At 35.3% G+C, this 19,843-nt stretch overlaps 2 protein-coding genes across 2 annotated transcripts; both read left to right on the plus strand.

Moving 5' to 3' along the window:
- The first annotated feature begins 936 nt into the window (after positions 1-936).
- On the plus strand, positions 937-7,121 carry LOC140016910 (pyruvate dehydrogenase E1 component subunit alpha, mitochondrial-like). The gene is made up of 8 exons (XM_072071081.1): positions 937-1,771; positions 2,121-2,200; positions 3,403-3,480; positions 5,401-5,496; positions 5,583-5,654; positions 5,856-5,909; positions 6,021-6,086; positions 6,687-7,121. The coding sequence occupies exons 1-8, from the start codon at positions 1,087-1,089 to the stop codon at positions 6,729-6,731; spliced, it is 1,176 nt and encodes a 391-aa protein (XP_071927182.1). The 5' UTR covers positions 937-1,086; the 3' UTR covers positions 6,732-7,121.
- Positions 7,122-17,599: 10,478 nt separating this feature from the next.
- On the plus strand, positions 17,600-19,158 carry LOC140016973 (probable galacturonosyltransferase-like 9). Its single transcript, XM_072071301.1, has one exon. The coding sequence runs from the start codon at positions 17,611-17,613 to the stop codon at positions 18,952-18,954; it is 1,344 nt and encodes a 447-aa protein (XP_071927402.1). The 5' UTR covers positions 17,600-17,610; the 3' UTR covers positions 18,955-19,158.
- The last annotated feature ends 685 nt before the right edge of the window (positions 19,159-19,843 follow it).

A 19,843-nucleotide genomic window follows, 5' to 3' on the forward strand; every position in this document is an offset into this window, starting at 1 on the left:
ATATACCTATCAAACCCCCTAGAACTCATAAAATATTCAAAAACTCCCCAAAACTTTCAAATACAACTCTCTTTATTTCAATACATACAATAAACAAATACTCCAAAATAAATTTATATACACAAAATAAATAAATAAAAACTTTTAAATATAACTTACCTTATTCTTGTGCATAAAATAAATAAATAAAAGAAACATGTAATCATAAAGGGCCTTTTTCCGTAGATTGGTTTAATCATAGAAGGCTTTTCCGTAGGTTTGCTTAATAAGATCGTTGTAAAAAAGTCTTTTATTGCCTATATATATATATATATATATATATTAGGCTAATTGTGTCATTTAGTCCACCTTTATTAGTTTTGATGATTGCTATTGCTGTTTCAAATTAGTTCAATTATGAGGGATCGAAAATATATGATTTAAAATCATAAGAGTCTTTTTCATAGGTTAATTTAACCGGAGGGAGTTTTTTTATATTTTGCCCTTAACTTTATTACCAATTGTCTGCAATGCAAACGAATTACCAACAAAGAAAATAATAATCTTAAAATTGAATTGCGTCTTATGCAATTATTGAAGCCCCACTCAGCCTTGGGTGGACGATTTAATTATTGTTTGTAAAAACTAAAGGAAGGTCCAACTAATACCATATATTACGGCGGGCCTGACAGTGGGATATATCACTACACTATATTTGCTTTATGGATTTATATATGCTTTTTTTTTTCTCTCATTTATTTTGCTTTTCTCCGGTCTGATTCGATTCTAATGGTAGTATTTTACTTGGACATTTCCTCTCTTTTTTTTTTTCCCAAAAGTTTATATTTGTAGCATTCAATCTTTGCAAGTGGACTGTGTCTCTCTCGTCCGTCCCATCGAATACTACCTATAGGTTACAGCTGAAATTCTCATTTTGTTATTTATAGGGAATATATAGTTAATTCACATTTCTTCTCCAACGCTCCCACCAAACCAAACAGACGCCCGTCATAATTTCCCTGTTCACCATATAAATTTCCCGTCAGCCCATCCTTAAAAAGAATAAAACACAAAAAAAAAAAAAGTCAAGCAAACCAACAGCTGAAGATGGCCCTCTCGACTCACCGGACCACGACCGCTCTCCTACGCCACCTAACGCCTGCTGTCTCCTACCTCCGCCACATCTCCACCGACTCCACCTCCACAATCACCGTCGAAACCAGCGTTCCCTTCACCGGCCACAAGATCGAGCCGCCCTCCCGTTCCGTCGATACCACAGCACAAGAACTCATGTCGTTCTTCCGCGACATGGCCTTGATGCGCCGGATGGAAATTGCCGCCGACTCTCTCTACAAAGCCAAACTCATCCGCGGTTTCTGCCACCTCTACGACGGCCAGGAAGCGGTGGCGGTCGGCATGGAAGCCGCCATCACGAGAAAGGATTGTATCATCACTGCCTACAGAGACCATTGTATCTTTCTAGGCCGCGGGGGAACTCTATTGGAATCGTTTTCTGAATTAATGGGGAGGAAAGATGGGTGTTCCAAGGGGAAAGGGGGTTCGATGCATTTCTATAAGAAGGAAGGGGGATTTTACGGAGGACACGGGATTGTTGGGGCTCAGATTCCTTTGGGGTGCGGATTGGCGTTTGCTCAGAAGTATAAAAATGATGAGAATGTTACTTTTACTTTGTATGGTGATGGCGCCGCGAATCAGGGGCAGTTATTTGAGGCTTTGAATATGGCTGCTCTTTGGGATCTGCCTGCCATTTTAGTCTGCGAAAACAATCACTGTAAACATCCCAAAATACCTTTCCTCTTTTGTTCTTTTTATTGCATTCATGGTTGTTAATTTATAGCTCGAAAAGTTATGTTTCTAGTATGTAGTTTTTTCTTTCATAGTGGTGGTTGTCGGGTTTTTGTGGAAAAGTAAAATGCAGTTTGATTTGTTGTTTGGTGTTAGAGTTTCCATGTGTACGAGTTTCTCTGAGAATTTCTTGTCCTGCATTCTATTTGAAAGAGGAGGTTTTTGTTTTTGTTGAATGTTTTTTGGGTAGGAAGACGTGTTAGGTATTGTGTATCTGTTAATGTCTTGGAATGCTTTCAAAATTTGAAGGAAGTAATCTGTTATTGGGTTGACAGATGGAATGGGGACAGCAGAATGGAGGGCAGCAAAAAGTCCAGCTTACTACAAGAGAGGGGATTATGTTCCTGGTTTGAAGGTGCTTTAACATCGTTACTTGTTTAATTTTTGCCTTCTTCTGTTATTGCTACTTACTCATTTAGTTTTAGTTAACATATTTTAGTTCTAAAGTTGTAAGAGTGTATTTTTGAATCAAAGCAGTTTGTTAAGAAAGTTATTCTTGAAATTTGATTCAATGCTTTTGTAATAAAATGCAATAGTACCATGGTGCAAATTGCAGCAGCATTTTCAATATACTAGTTTATGAAGTAATGTGATAATTGCCATCCTGTTTTTGCCTTGTTTTGGAGGAAATGGCATTTGTCATGTGAAGCAATTGAAGTTTGGTTGACAACAACATAAGATAAAGTGGGGCAGTCATTAATTGAATAAAAGATTTTGCTTTGATAACTAGGTTGATCCCCCACTCATGACATGAAATGTCAAAAAGTTTTTTTCTTTAACCTTTAAATGGGAGGCTCACTTTGATAACAAGACATGATGCTTGGAAAGTAATTTCTTTGTAAATGCTGTAGGTGGTTTACATATCGAGTTGTGCATGGTTTACATATCGAGTTGTGCAGATAGATTGAATGTCACTCAACGTGGTAGATATTTTTCAACTGCCATATAATGTTCTTGTTGATTGATTTTGAATTGAAGGTAGTATGAGCACACTTAAATGAATAAAGGGATTAATTCCACTAATATTTCGTTTTGATCTGTTCATTTAGAATCTTACAGAAAGTTATAGTGGTTCACATCATTTGTTTATCTTGTTTCTATGAAAAAAAACTGTAATAGACTTGTTTATGCGAAAATTATTAACTTATAGATGGTACCTTTCTTTCCTCTGATATTGTTGTTTTCTTTATGTTTGACGATTGTACTTGGGATTTCTCCCCTGAGTCGGGCATGTGATGGGATTTCTCCCGAGTCAGGCATGTGAATTGGAAAAGGTTTATCTTTTTTTGTTTCTGCTTTGCTTTTTTCTTGGGGGGAGGGGTGTGCTACAGGAATGTTCACATTTTTCCAGATCTGTCCTATAGTCTTTTGGTTTATTATACTCCAGGAAATCAGTAGCCTTAGTGCTTGACAATCTCAAAAGACATTGGTCGATTGAAAGTGTTAAAGAAATAAATTAAGAATGTCATGGAATGATATGAAATCATGTCTGTTCTCTCTTGTTTCTCCATTGTTCATATCGGTTATCGTTAATCCTATATATTTGTCCAAGAACAGGTAGATGGTATGGATGCCCTTGCTGTGAAACAGGCATGCAGATTTGCCAAGGAACATGCCCTGAAGAATGGGCCAATTGTGAGTAAAACTACATAGCTTATTCCCTGTACTTTTCTAAGTATTGAGTAGATGTTCGTTAGATAACTCTTGTCATTTTCCTTTCTTCCTTTATTTATACTTTGATGTTTCCTTAAGTCTGGACAATAAGATCATACATTGTTTATTTAATTCATCTTCAAGCAAAAGTGAGGATAAAGAGATATGATATAGTGGAACTTATTATTGGATCTAGTTGCTGGTCTATGTTGTTGTGTCTCTGTAATCTTATTGTTGCAATCTTGTAATTGATTGATTTATTTACTAGCAAGGGTGAAGAGAGTTGATGTTGGAAAGCATTTACATAAGGAATGCAGATATAGTTTTGAAATAGTACTTAATTCTTTTGGTTCTAGATACTAAAACTAGACTTTTCATATCCTAAATGCTGCAAGGGAAAAACTTGACTACTCTTTATGTGCTGTTGAGGCTTTTATGACTGTTGACCTATCCTGGAGTTATCAAATGCTGTGCCGTATCCATGGAATCTTATGTATGAAAATGATATCAAGTTTGATGGTTGAATAGAAGCGTAAACCATTATATGTTGGAAGAGAACAAATAAGTAGAGTATTATCCATTTCCTATGATTAAGCTTTGGCCTACTAAAGTGTCTAATGTGTCTACCACAAGGCCAGTCATTATTTTTGGATTATTTGTATTATACTATTATGTTTCCTTTCCACTCTTTGTTTTTAGTATTCAACATCCCAATATGAACTCTTTTATCAGTCAACTGTTAGAATTGACACAGTATCCTGAGAAGAACAGAGTTTCCTTCAACCCACATGAAATTTTTTGTAGTTTAGTCAGAATACCAAGAGAAAAGCTTGAGTGATGGTTTATTTGACAAACCGGGGGTTTATAATAACAAATAAGATGCAAGAAGCAAAGTCATATTGGGAAATTTTGATCATCTTTCACTACTAGCATCTTAATGTCTTTATTTCTGCAAGTAATTTAAACAGGAAACAAAAGATCCTTGTAGCACAAATGACCATGTAGAATACCCATAAAAATAATGCTTATTTCCTTTCTCCAGTTGTGTCAGTAATTGTGCTATTCGACATTCATGCTTTTGGTAAATTATCTGCCTGTCAAGTATATTTATGCATTTAATGGCTAATGTAGTTGGAAACAAAGAAAATTCAAAATTTCCCACACTCAGCAGCATGGCACAAAATCTCTACATCCTACAACTTTAATTTTAAACCTAGGATGACTTTAATTTCAAGATGATCGTCTGGATAAAGTTAATGAATTAGCATCCAATGACCAAGTATTTTAGTAAATATTGTGGTTCTCTATTTAAATGGTCAATTTTGTTTTCCATGTCAGCCATGGGTGTGTTTTAACTACGGAGCACACTTAAATTATATGAAGTATAAAGATGCTTGGATTGGTTGGCGAGCATTCAAAGCGCATCTACTATACTGTCTCTGTTCACTGAGGAGCAAAAAACTTTTAGGGTTGTGTTGATATTTGTCTAATGCACGTGAAATTTACATTCTCCTGAATCACACTGCTTAATGCCCATCATCATGCACTATTGCATAAGTTGGATGGGGTTAAAAGGTTATATATGGATGTGAGTAAAGATTATGTGATGCCATAAGGAGCTTATAGAAAACAAAATTTTGGACTAAGTGCTTATTCTTTTGGTTGAAATTTTTGATGCAATATAGCTGTTAATACATGGGACAAGCAGTTTGAACCTTTTGCATGTATCATTGGTAGCTTGTACTGTCTGTTTACTTGCTTCATGTAGCCAGTTTGTCACTTTATTTGGTAGAATCTGTGCTATTACTTTGAGCATTTGCCAACAATCCATAAACTACTAATGCTAAAGAATGTGAAGAAATTTCATTTTATTTAACCTTTGTCCTCTTGGTTATTGTCCAGATTCTGGAAATGGACACCTATCGATACCATGGTCACTCTATGTCTGATCCTGGAAGTACATACCGAACCCGTGATGAGATCTCTGGCGTGAGACAGGTTGTTATGTTTCCTATTGTGTTAGAAATATATTCTCCTTGATGCTTCACATACAAACTTAATAAATCAACTACTTTTTACTGCAGGAGCGTGATCCAATTGAAAGAGTCAGGAAGCTCTTATTAGCATATGATATAGCCAATGAAAAGGAGCTGAAGGTTAATTTAATTTGGTTAATGCTGATTTAATGGCTTCAGAATTTTCAACCTCTTATAGGCAATTAATCTGTCTTTTTTTTTTAATTGCATATATTTTTCAAGAATACATGCATAAAGAGTTTTGGGGAATAATGGGATATCATGATTGACGGTTGCTTTTTTGGTTTATTTGCTGATGTATTTGAATTTTTCCATACCCAGGATATTGAAAAAGAAGCGAGAAAACAAGTTGATGAAGCCATTGCAAAAGCAAAGGTGAGAATCATGACTGAGCACCTATAACGTGTATCATTGGTTTCGACCTTCTCATACTCGGCTTACTTTTAACTTAGATGAGCTAGTGCTGATGTGTCTCTCTCTTTGCAGGAGAGCCCTCTGCCTGAGCCTTCTGAACTGTTCACAAACGTATATGTCAAAGGATACGGGGTGGAGGTATGATAGATTTCAGCTATGAGTACGGTTTAGGTTTCATTGCTTGGACTCACATCTACTGGTTGATTGTAGTCTTCATTGTTCAAATTTGAGCATAAATATTGATTTATTTTTGGCTTAGCATGAGAGTTTCTGGGGTATTTTTCTTTGTTGGGTGCTTGATCAATGTTAATTTGCACGATTATACGAAATGAAAAGGAATCTTTGGATAACTTTTGTTTTTGGTGTAATATGATTTACCCTAAAAGACAATAGGCCACATTTTATCTTATTTTGTTCCGAAATATGGCAACGGAAATGGATGAAAACAGAAAATGATCCATAACGTTAGACTTATTTCTCAACAGGAGATCTGGTATTTTATGAATAATGTTTTCATGTAATTTCAGAATTTGTTGTAGAAAGATTTTTTATTCAATTTCAGCCAATATCATATAGGTTATGTTGTACCTGTTATCATTATTCCTTGTCTGGGCGGAAAAAATATATGAGAATCAAGGTGAAGAAGAAAGAAAAGAGAGGAATTTTCTATTGGTGGTTGCATGGCAGAGTTTCAATATGGTGGTCGTATTTGCATTAACCGAAGGCGTTCTTTTGCAGTCTTTTGGAGCGGACAGGAAAGAAATTAGAGCTGCACTTCCATGAAGCAAAAATTTGAAGGAACCACCTGCTAGGACCAATGTGAAGCAAAAGAAGAACATTTTTAGACAATAATACTTGCAAAAATAGAAAGTTTTACGCTATATTTGGGAGGACTGGTGCAGTATTCATCGACTCCTTTGTTTGGATGGGAACGGTTCTTCCCTAGTGCTCTTTTTGACAGCTGAGTGGTTGTGATTTTCTGGAAAGCAAAGCTGAGGGATTAGGAGATTCATTCTGTTCTGTTTTCTTTTTCGAGGAAGTGGGATGTATTGATAAATGCATCAAGCAATTGTCGCGCTTGCATTTCTGCAGGGGAGTTTTGTCTCTTTTTGTGAGGTTCTTAAAAGAGTCTCTCTGTTACTTTCAAGTGAAATTTTATATCTGTTAAAAGCACTGCTGCACCAGAGTCGTCGGTGGATACTCACCTTTACTGTCACGGTTTCACTCACAACTCTTTGAAGTGGCCGCCAGACCGCTACAGGTGCATTATGTTATGGCCCTTTGTGGAAGACCTTACAAATCATGCATTTTATTCATTTTTGCCGCTGCCATAAATGTTTGTTTAGTTCACAAACTCGCTTTAAAAAGAAATGCGAATGATATGCGTGGAGACACGCTCGTCTAAAATTGAGCACTCCCAAATGATTCTTGGATGATGTGGCTATGGTAAGCTCGTTAACCCGTTCTCTTTTCCGCTGGTCGTCCGGCCTTTTTAATTTATATAAAAAAATAATAATATATTTTTCTCTAGGGAGGAGAAAAGGTTCTCTCCTGATATGCTGCCCCCTTTTACTTATTATAACATCATTATTATACAAGTATGTACCATAAAATTAATATTATTACTTTTTTTTTTTTTTGGGGTAAGCATGTGGGAGTACCACAAAATGCAGTACGGAAAGGGGGAACATTTGTGGGGATGCGCTTAAAGCCTTTGCAACAGCGAAACAGCTTTCAGAGTTTGGTCCTTGGCTGCTGCTGCTATAGTCAGGCACGTCTCTCCAGACAAGTTGGCTCTGCATGACAGAATCTATGGAAAATTGGGAGTGGTTAAAAACGAAATAAATAAATTAGGCGAAGCAAAGCAAATATGTCCACATGCCATATCATCTTTTGCCAAATATATATTAATAATGTTTATTGATAGACCCCGCAGCCAGCGGGATTGAGTGAAATTGAACCAGCAGCAGTGTACGAGATGGTAAATTACAGCCTCCTCAAACGTATCGTTGCTGACCAAAAAAAAAGAGTCCCTGCCTGAGTTAACAGCGTAGTACTATGGCGTAGAGAAAAATTATTCGAGTTAGAATCATGCCATCTTCCAAACTTACACATTCGAAAAGGAGTTTTTGTTTTAGCCTTTTCAACTTCCACCGGATGCAATTAGGCCCGTCAACAGTCCGGGTGTAAGTCCGGATCCGGCAAATTATTTCGGGGTACAAGTACGTACGGATTTAATTTCATTATTTGGATTTGGATTCGACTCGAATCCATTTTGTCAAAAAAAAATGGATCAAATATGGAATATAGTATTTCGATCCGGACCATCGAATAAACGGATCGAATTCAAATTCGATATAATATGTCGGATGCGGGTCCGAAATAATGAATTCCGGCCTGTTGACGGGCTAGATGCAATCAATCACTCGAAAACGTACCATAATAGAGTTAGATACGAGACATTATTGTCTCGGGTCATATTATACCGAAGTAGATGTTCTAGTGCTTTCCTTTCATTCGTCTACCCACCCCAGGTCCAGATCAAATATTACTGCAATCCAAATATTGCTACTACTTTCACGCTATTAATTAGTCATATACATGGGGAGTTACACCTGGCTTAATGGTTACAACAATAATCCAGTGCGTATGAGTAATCATGGAACAGAATCGATTTAAATGCAACAAGGCATTAAAAGAAAAAAAAGGAAGAGGATCAAGAAAAACCAGGAGGATCCTGAAATGATCTGGCAAGTTGGATTTGGGTTACCCAGACCAATTAAGTAAGCGACAATGCTAAACTGGCTTGGACTTCCTTCCCTGTTAGTTCCTCCGCCTCGTTTTACATTTATTCCCTTCTGGGCCGGCGGTCAGAACACATATAAAAACTCGAATGGGGACAAGAAATGCTGCACCACCCTCCGACAGGTTTGCAGTTTGCACCGCACCAGTGCACTCGATCGACTCAACCCCTGCGTTGTGTTGTTTGTAGCATAGCAGATTATTATTAGCAGCACATCAATAATGATAACTCTGTGTGTGTGTGTGGGCCTTGTTAGCCTTAAATAAATTACTGCTTGTACCGCAACTTCGTACGTACTAGTACTAGTTTTGAATTTTGATTTGGCCATTTTCTGCACCAAAACAAGCCCTCAGGGAATCCAATGCACCTCTGCGCTCTGCACCCTGCACACCACCGGTCCACCACTCCTAACTGCATCTCCATCTCTATTTTCCCACCCCTCAGATTCTTACAATAAAATTGCTACAAATTCAGACTGCATGCTTCTCGTCTTGCTAAACCTCCTGTTGTTGTTGTTGTAATCCTAGAGTATAGATATTTTACTGGCTGACACGAAAGTTTGAAATTTGGAATTCTGAGCGTTGCCCAAATTTTTTTCTTTTATCTGTTGATGAAGCAAATGTATAAGAAACCATTTAAAACATCAAAAATCAATACTAGGAGTTTGGGACTTGCTACATCGCTATATATGAAATTGATCTCTGCACTAGAACGAGTCCAGCTTATAAATTTGGCTACAGCCTACGTGACGTTTGACCAAAATAATTTAAGTTTATCCAAGTTAAGATCATACACCAGGTCCAGCTCTACGATTAAGATATCTTCGCGCCTTTTTTTTCTATGCAGTACAATTTTTTTGGTAAATTATACAATTTTTAGCAAATTGGACTCCTTAAGCAGTTTGCTTTGCTTTTTTTTAAACTTCAAACCTCTACACTTGCTTAAATCTGCATATACCTTAACTCATGAGTATGCTTCAATTATCTCTTATTGCAGGTTCCTGATCTCTGCCCTGCCGAAAGTCATACTTAGACATGTTTATCGAGAAGCAAATCAGTGTACTGACAGATTGGTAAAACTGAGTGTTCAACAAGACTTGAATTTTGTATGCTATGAAAGCATTCCTTATGCTTTGAGAAGTCTAGTAGATGCAGATCTTAAGGGAATTTGTTTCCCTATTTTTATACCTATAACTTAAGTTTGTTTAATATATAGTCCCTTTTATTACCAAAAAAAAAAAAATTTTATTCTGATTAAGATGATATTTTTACCTTTCCTTTTTTTTTTTACTTGTAACCTGGGCAAGGTGATTGGAGTCGCTGAGTCAGATGTTGTATTTTTCACGTTAAATGTTTTGACTGAGTCAATGACAATGTCCGATTGTGACACAGACGCGATAGAAGACGAGCATTCACGACTCTTCCTAGTTATGGACTAATATTTATTGCATAACAATAATATTTATATTTCTATATCACAATCACCTGCAGGCAGCGATTGGTCGCCCAAGTTTGATCTGTCTCTTTGACAGGTGAAGTAGTAGTATTATAAGCTTCAATAATCGGGTCGTCTTAATTTCAAGGTGACAATTTAATGCATAGCAATTTTTAAAACTTTAACAAAACAAAAAATTTTTAAAACTTTTTCAGACAACTAACGCTTGGGTTCTAAGGGTGCCGAATAAAAACCCAATTCTATAACTCTGAGAAGAATAAAGAAATATTAATGACACTCCAAAAATTGTTCTTTACACTCTTCTGAACTTTTTTCACCTATACATATATCTAATATTCAGTGAGATAGATCTAGGATTAAAACCCAAATATACGGTCCCTTTTTTTTTTTTATAATTAAAAGTTTGAATGAATTTGATCCCGAATATTACCACAGATCACAGTATACCTCCGATAGCATAGGTTACTTATAGGTATTCTTATAAATTATTCATCAACATAACTCCCACATCGACGATGAAATTCAAACACAAATCAGTTTATGAGTTGCCCAATTATATGGTCTCTATGAAACCGACCCCTGATGTGGCTTTTCAAACATGATGTATCTTTTATTAGTTGGGTACTTCATTTCATCTCATTAGATAAAACTCAACATTTAGTCAACCAGTCTCAATAATGACCAATAATTTTCACTTGCTCTGTTTGGTTCCAGAAAACCGCTAAGGGAAGTGAAAGTAATTCCACCAGAAATGATTTCCTGCGTTCATCTATAGTTTGCGATTTTGATTCTACGGTATCTATTAGGACCATTTCATATAATTTGCAATATTTTCAGGGATTAGGACCATTGCATCCCAGTCCTTTGGAGGGCTGAAAAGCCCCTCGCCATTCTCATCCTTTCTCCCTTTTCAAATGCCAAAAAAGTGGCAACAATTTAGACTCTCATGCGACCTCATTTTAATGGCAAGTTTGCTAATTTCCAATTTCTTTTGTTATTTATTTTAATGCACTCCAAGAAAATACTAATTACATTTCGAACACCATGATATTATTTTTGTGACAATTAGTATATGTAGGAAAAAGTTGACTCTTATAGTTTTATTGGATTAGTCAGGTAAACAAAGATACGATGCCTAATCCACAAATTATAAGAATTATTTTTTTTCCTATATATACTAAACTGTGACAATAAAAAGCACTCCAAGAAACAAAACCTGATTAGTCAGCTAAGCACCCCAAACTTTAAAAAAAAAAAAAAAAAAACAATGCCTTGAAGAAAGATAATTTGATTAGTTTACTACACATGGATTACTTGATTAATTAATGTCAAGTTGGGCGTCAGAATCTGAAAGAAGCCAAATAAAAAACCGGATAGCTTCCAAAAACTACCATCCCACCCACATTTTGTAATCTTATGATTACAAGTCTGTCCAAAAATTACCACTTATCAATTAGCTCAAATTGAGTTTGGCGAGCCATAAACATATATACTTAATTAGTGGGTCCTGCTTCTCCAGCCGAGAAGGGAATTAGACAGAGCATAAACCAACCATTGCAGTTTAAACGGTTTTTATTTCAAATTTCAGTAGTGAAGCTTTTGCTGAATCAGATTAATAATAATAATAAATATGGATTGCCGTATATTTCGAAGAATATTATTTCTTTGTTACTCTGGTCGAATTTTCATTAATTTTCTCTAAAAGGCAGGCCCCAATCTGCAGCTGGCAGAAAATAATTATCGGAGCATAATAATCATAATTTGAACTTGCATGTGGGAGGGCAAACATGATGATGTGCTTATCGCGTACTTGAGATTTATTTTCTGCTTTTATGGTTACGGAATAATTAAACTTATGTTTTTATGGGCATATAAATGCAAGAAACAAAAGTATAGTATCAGATTAAAAGAACCACAAAGGCGTTGGGGTTTGTTAAAATGAATAATTGGGGTTTGGCTCATTATCCTTGCGCGGCAGCATATTATGGAATGTACCATTTTGGGCTGCATGACTTATGAATAAGCATTTTTAATACAAGTAATTTTAACAAAATTACTTTTAAGTTATCAAAAGTTAGATCCCTTAAATAACACAAAATTAGGTACCAAACATCCTAAAAATGCTTTTAAAAATATTTTTTATTTTTTATTTTTGTAAATGCACAGCAATCCCAAATAGAAGCACGAAAGGTAAAAGAAAATAAAAGAGAGAAAGTGGGGAAAAGGAACAATACACAATTTCTTGGAACCAATTTTCCATGGACAACAAACATTCTAGAATAGAAACCCTGCCAATCATTACATTTTGGCTAATAAGGGAATGGAAAAGAAGAAATCTGAAAGCAATAGGACCAGCATGACATTCCAGCACATATATATATACATATATTTTTTTGGTTGTTCTTTTTCTGGTAATAGGAAAATTAATAAAGGGACAAATATAGACTGTAGAGTGATTGGTGGGGGTGTTGGAAGACTTGGTGACACGTGATCACGTGGCAACAATGTTATGTGCCAGGGTGATCGCAGCCGTCAACATCATCTCACAACTCACGACACCAAACCCAGCTGGCACTATTCCCTTTTTTACAGCTGGCCATTGCATTAGTGCAAAGCCATTAATATTCCTTGCCGTATGGGAACTCGTAGAGCTCGCTACCCTTTTTATCTCAGCTGGCCTGATCCAGGGTCCAACACAAATTTTTCAAATACTTCGTCCAACCCACCACTTTGATAGTCATATTTTTTTTTCACATAATTTTAAAAAAAATAATTAATTTTATTAGTAAAATAAATTTAGATTGCTATTTTTCTAAAATACCCTCGCATTAAATATAATACAACTTTATGGGAAACTTGAATTGATGATAAAAAAAGAATCAACTCTCATTAAATAGGGTAGGTTTATAGTAACAACTACTTACATTGAATAAAGGTATTTTAGAAAAATTAAAATACAACTACATTCTTCAATTGGAAAGTGGACTACAGTTTGGGACAGATAAAAAAAGAATACAGGACTATCAAAGTGGGACAGAGGGAGTACTGTTATAATAATATTGACATTTGACTTTCTCTCTTTTTTTTCTTTTGTGGACAGAATTACTCTGTTTGGATTGTGAATTATTAGAGATATTTTTACTGTAGCACTTTTTGTGATGTGATGTATGTGAGATAAAAAGGTAATTGGGAAAGTAAAAAGGTGTATTGGAAATTGTAATGATGATGTAAGCAAATAAATTTTAAGAAATAAAGCTCAATCCAAACAATTTGACTATTACTGCTCACTTCCCAAATTCTACCCAAAAAAATTTTCATATATTAAAATGATGGGTAAATTCTCACCTTGATGCCTAGTTTAGTTTCCTTTTGATGACTTCGCCTAGCTATCAGTTCGAAAACCAACTCCACCTGTCATTAAAAAAAATAAAAAAAAAAAGGAGCGTTCAATCTTTTGAGGATGCTGAGTGATTTGGATTTTTTTTTTTTTTTTGCAATGGACAAAATGGTAACTTCGTTTTTACGGTTATTTATTAAAACAAGTACCAATCAAAGTAATGAGTTTGAGGTTGTTTACGAAGGAAATACTTTGGAGATTAGTTAGTGTTACTTTTTTTTACTAGTGCAAAAGCATAATATATTTTGGCATCTGAGTTTCAGAATAAACTTAAAAATTAGATAATTTGTTTTGGAATCAAATACATCAATCCGCGATAACCTTGAGTTCAAAACTGAAAACTTGTTCAGAAATTATGCAAAGTCAACGAATCCAAGCTTGCATAGGTAGCAAGTTTGTGCTTTTGCCCTCTGGACTCCAAAATATGCTAACTAAAGTGCGTAATAAAACGTGGTCGTGTGATGATAGCTAGCAAAGAGACATATCCGCTTGGCTTTGTTTGCTCATTATGTTTAATTCAACGTCAATAATCAGGAAAAGGAAAAAGCAACTACCAAATTTGCAACTAACTGCCTAAAAAATTTTTTATGTCTTTTTCTACAAAAATAAATTTTAGAATGCATAAAATGATTACAAGAATACCAACTACCAACTATAAATATATGTCCTCCTTCGTATTATGAACTTCCACGTACTTGAGGGATCACTCAATAATAGAAATAGAAAAAGTGTTCGATGATCTCTTCAAATCTCAGTAGTTTTTTTTTTTTTGGCTGTCATGCTCCTTTCAAATGCTTCAATAACATGACTTCCCACCTATTATGTATTTCTTAAATCTTCAATCTGCAGCGATGACATTAATAATTGTCATGCATACCTGCAATTTTGTATTTGTATAAGGATAGCGACCGTGTAAACTCCCAATTTGTATATATTTTTTAAATAAAAAGATGTTGTTTTCTCTATTGCATACGGCGACACTTATTATGAATTTATGACATATATTCTATTAATTCTTCATAAAATTTTTGCCATGACAAACAATTTTATGTTTGTTTGAATAGGAATTTATTTGGACGATTTATTTGAAATAATTATTATAGTACTTTTTGTGATATGATGTATGTGAGATAAAAGGATAATTAGAAAGATAAAAAGGTGGTTAGAATTTGTGAAGCAAATTATTTTATTTGAAATCATCTCAATCTAAACAAACAATTTTCCAAGGGCTAAATTTATGTCTCAATTCGACTGTCGTACTTCTTTTAATTCCACCATCCGTTTGCCTTTCTTCTGCACAATACTAACTTGATATGGTAAAGAAAATGATGAATTTTTCTATACCTTAGTGTAATACTAGGGGTGGCAATTTGGGTCCAAATCAAGTTAGCGGGCCGGGTCTGACCCAATCTGTCAGAAAATCTGTTGATCCAAACCCGACATGTCAACCCGTGACGGGTCAGATATACCTGACCCGAACCCGAAAATTTCAGGTTGACGGGGTGGCGGGTCGACCCGAAACTTAATTTTAATTTATTAATTTATCACTGTAATTTCTAATAAAATTAATTTCTCACAAAACTAATTACATAATCAAATAATAAAAATTTAAATAAATAATTTCAAACAAAATATAAAATAAATTAAACACCGTAAAAGTGTTTTATCCCAAACAAAATATAAAATAAATTAAAACCGTATAAAAGTAAAAAATAATATAATATATTATTTGTCCAAATATAATAATTTCAACTTCACACAAATTAAATAAATTCGTTTAGGATTAAGTAATTAATGCCTTTGAAAAAAATAATAACTTAGTTTAGTTAGATAAAATTATTTTTATGTTTATTAAATTATTTTTAATTCGTAAACGAGTCATATCGGGTCATATCAGGTCACCACGGGTTGACCCGAAATCGATCAGTTTTCTTTTCGGGTTCAACCTAATTCTGACCCGAATTCCCGAAATCTCAACCCAAACCCATTAATTTCGTATTAGGTTCGTGTCGTGTTTTCAGATCGTGTCGAAAATTGCCACCCCTATGTAGTACTATGTAATGTTACTTACAATGGTAAGTTGTCTATATTCAAAGAATAATGAAAGCGTACAACAACCCAAAACAATGAATATATCTAAAGGATTGTCATTTGCAAACATTAAAGCATTAGAAGACCGAGTGAAAGAAAGACCGCACAATAAATTTGGTAATAAAAAACTCAATATTCAAGTAAAGGTTTGGTAACCGTATTTAGGTATGGAAATCATCGGGTATCAATTACCATTAAATGCCACCATATCAAAATTGATAGTAAAAGTGAAAAATTACCTTTGATGTAAAAATAGATATAGAAAAGTTGATTTTTAACCTTTAATTTAACTTGTTCTACCCTTTTAAGTACGTGTCAATTCCAGTTGTAAAAAACAATTATTGAAATGAGGAAAGGCTGCAATCAAATCCCGGCCCCCGATAAGAAAATTGATTGCTAAGAATCGTCTCTCTTCCTTGCAATCCCATACTGACAGTGATAGATGATTGTTTGCCTTCCCCACTTCCTATTTTTATTTCGGGATAATTTCAGAAACCTCCCTTGAGGTTTTGGAAATTTCACTCGACTCCCTTGAGGTTTACATAATTACAGAAACTTCTTTTGTTGTGATAAAAAAATAATAATACATTTTATTAATTGTCAACTCATTGAACACGCTATGAAATATTAAAACTCTCTCATATATTATTAATCAAATATTCAAACCACTGTCTTTTTTATTTAACTATCTATTCCTTTCCTCATATATATACATATATATGTATATATTTTCTTTTAAACTCATTTATTTATTATTATCAACCAAATGTGTACTGTCGCTATTAATAAAATCACCATACGCATTAAACCACCAATACTTATATATCTTGTTATTTATTCCAAATCCTCAATTTTTCATTATTAGTACATAGTTTTCTTGCGCCCATTTTTGTTTCTAATTTTTGATAGGTATTAGCAAATTAAAATTGTCAAATGACAAATTCAGTGTTAATTTCATTATCAAATTAGACGGAGATGAATATAGTAACAGTGATAAAAAATAAAAATTAAGGATAAGAAGTGGAATAGAAACTAAATATATGTTATACTATCATGATTATCATGAAAAAAGTGTTATTGGTATATATTTATAACTGCATTGTGTTTCTATTTTTTATTCATAACTATTAATATTATTTCTATAGAGAGAATTTGATTGATTTTGAACTATATGCCAATTGAATATACTGGATATTGATATTAGTAGTGATGGTTTAGATTATATTGTATTAAAATGTGGCAGCCATGAAATTGAAATTTAAGAACATTGATGAATATTGTAGTATGTTAAGTAAAATATGTTATTATTATGAAATTGTAGGTAAGTTTTTTGATATATGATGTAACATTTATAGTTGATACAATGGTCTACATCAGAAATTTTTAAGTAAAAGAAAAACATTTAAACAAAGATAAATGTTTAGTTAGTGGTGATTTGGATGTTGATAAATAGGCAATAGTGATAGAAAATAAATATAAATGAAATAGAAACTGTAAACTATTTTTTTCCTTTACATTTTTGTTGTAAATTATAACTCAAGGGCATTATAGAAATTTTGAAAAAAGTATAGCCTTTTGGGTCTAGAATATTACTTAAATAGTGAAATAGGAGAGGTAAGTGTAATTTTTAGAAATTGATGTTAGTTTTCTGCAATGGTTAAAAACCTCAAGGGAGGTATATGAAATTAACCCTTTTATTTTTCTTTTTCTTCTCTCTCTCTTTCCTTTTTCCTCATATATGGAACAGAAAACCGTGTATTCTTTGAATTTTTCCTTTCCTAAAAGGTTATACTACTGCCTGCCAATTCACCGTGTTCTTTTCTTCCTCCTATTACTAGTATACTTTTCTTTTTCACACGTCTTCACGTCTCTCTCCTCAGCCTTGACATATATAAGTGCTCACTTACCATTCTTTCATGTTTTGTTTCCTCTCTAGAACTTCTAGAGAAGACAAAGAAAGAAAAGAACCACAGTTTCCTTTTCTCCTCGGCCTGTACTACAATGCCTTTGCATTAATAGCAAATCTCGTTCACTCTTTTCTGTCTGTGTCTCCGAAAACTAAGAAGAACCCAGAAAAAACCCACCAAGAAAATATGGTTCTTTTGCCTTTTCACCTCAACTCATGGGTTCGTTCAGTTTCAGTTTTGCTTGTTTTCTTGATGATTTTTCACACGCCGTTAAAGATGTCTTCTGCTATTCGTTCTTTTCCCAATAATGGCGGTTGGCCTACTGAAACGGAGTTTGGGTTCACTGAAGCACCGGAGTACCGGAACGGCGTGGAGTGTCCCGTGACTAGCGACGAAACGCTGACGTTTTGCAATCCGTCTTTGGTTCATGTAGCGATGACTTTGGACTTGGAGTACCTTCGGGGCTCCATGGCCGCTGTTCATTCGGTTCTCCGCCACGCGTCTTGTCCGGAGCACGTTTTCTTCCACTTCGTCGCAGCCGAGTTTGACCCGGCTAGTCCTCGGGTCCTGACCCGAATAGTCAGGTCCGTATTCCCTTCTCTCAACTTCAAAGTCTACATCTTTAGGGAGGATAGCGTTGTCAACTTAATATCATCTTCAATACGATCGGCACTTGAAAACCCGTTGAATTACGCCCGAAACTACCTGGGTGACATGATCGATCCGTGTGTGAAGCGGGTTATTTATTTGGATTCGGACGTGGTTGTCGTGGATGACGTAAAGAAGCTGTGGGACGTTCAGCTAAGTGAATCTCGGGTTATTGGAGCGCCGGAGTACTGCCACGCGAATTTTACGAAGTATTTCACGGATTATTTCTGGTCCGATCCGGTTCTATCCCGGATATTCGGGTCCAAGAACCCGTGTTATTTTAACACGGGGGTAATGGTGATGGATTTGGTCAAATGGAGGGGAGGTAACTACAGAAGGAAAATAGAGAACTGGATGGAAGTGCAGAAGAAGAAGAGGATATATGAGCTGGGGTCATTGCCGCCGTTCTTGCTAGTGTTTGGTGGGAATGTGGAGCCCATTGATCACAGGTGGAACCAGCATGGGCTAGGCGGGGACAATGTCAAGGGCTCTTGCAGGCCTCTCCATCCTGGTCCGGTGAGCCTGTTGCACTGGAGTGGGAAGGGTAAACCATGGGCGAGACTCGATGAGAAGAAACCTTGTCCTTTGGATTATTTATGGGAGCCTCATGATTTATACAAGCCGAATCAACAGAGAAGGGTGAAGCTACATCAACAGCTACAGCAGGGGATGAATTCGATTGGATATTCCAATTATTTGATTTGATTTTTTTTCCCACATTTTTTTTTGGCATTTTCGATTTTTTTTTCCCCTTTTTCCAGCATGGTGATTCAGAGATTCTTTGATAGCTATGTACAGATTGATTAGTTGGGAGGAAAACAAAAAAAAGAAAAAAAAAATATTGGGATCAATTGATATTGGTGGAATTTTATAGATATTATACACAAGACTATTTTTCTTCGGGTTCAATTCTACAGTTCATGTTTTCTTGATATTGTTGTGGGTTCGTTCCTAAATTGGAACAATTTTGGGTGTGATTGAGATATTATTGTATGTAAGGCCGCGAGTCTCTGACTAGTAATGCGAGATGAATGACAAACAGTTGTTTTCTTTATGTTGCCACTCAACTTTCTCTAGTAGATCTTTGGTGATCTTGAGAGGGGTGTTTTTTTTTGTTTTTTTGGGTTCTCCCTCCCCGATCTATCGGAAGAATAGTAACCTCATCGGAAATATGAACTCGCTTACCGTCATCTGGTATTTTTTTTTTGTGCATTAATTAGATGCAACGATTCTAAATCATACAATTGTGCGTTAGAAGCTCTCCTCGTTAGTTAAAAAAGTATGGTTGGACACATGGGATGGGAGGACTAGTTTTATCAAATCTTTTTGGCTGCGGGTGGGTATTGTTGCACGACATGATTGGGATATGTTGACAAAAATTTAAAGCCAAGATAACATGAAATGGGAACACGAGAGAAAGTGTCCAGCTATTAAGCAATGAGACAGTCTCCCTCCCTCCCTACCTTGTCTTCAAAGTTGTTCTCAATCACTTTAGGGCCCCCCCGCCCTTCCCCTCCATATTCAAAGCGGTGTTCTCTTTCCTTGCTCAACTTAACCTCTTGTTTCCACTAGGGGTGCAAACGAATCGAGCGGC

This window comes from Coffea arabica, chromosome 11c (assembly GCF_036785885.1).
Source record: "Coffea arabica cultivar ET-39 chromosome 11c, Coffea Arabica ET-39 HiFi, whole genome shotgun sequence".
Classification (NCBI taxonomy): Eukaryota; Viridiplantae; Streptophyta; class Magnoliopsida; order Gentianales; family Rubiaceae; genus Coffea; species Coffea arabica.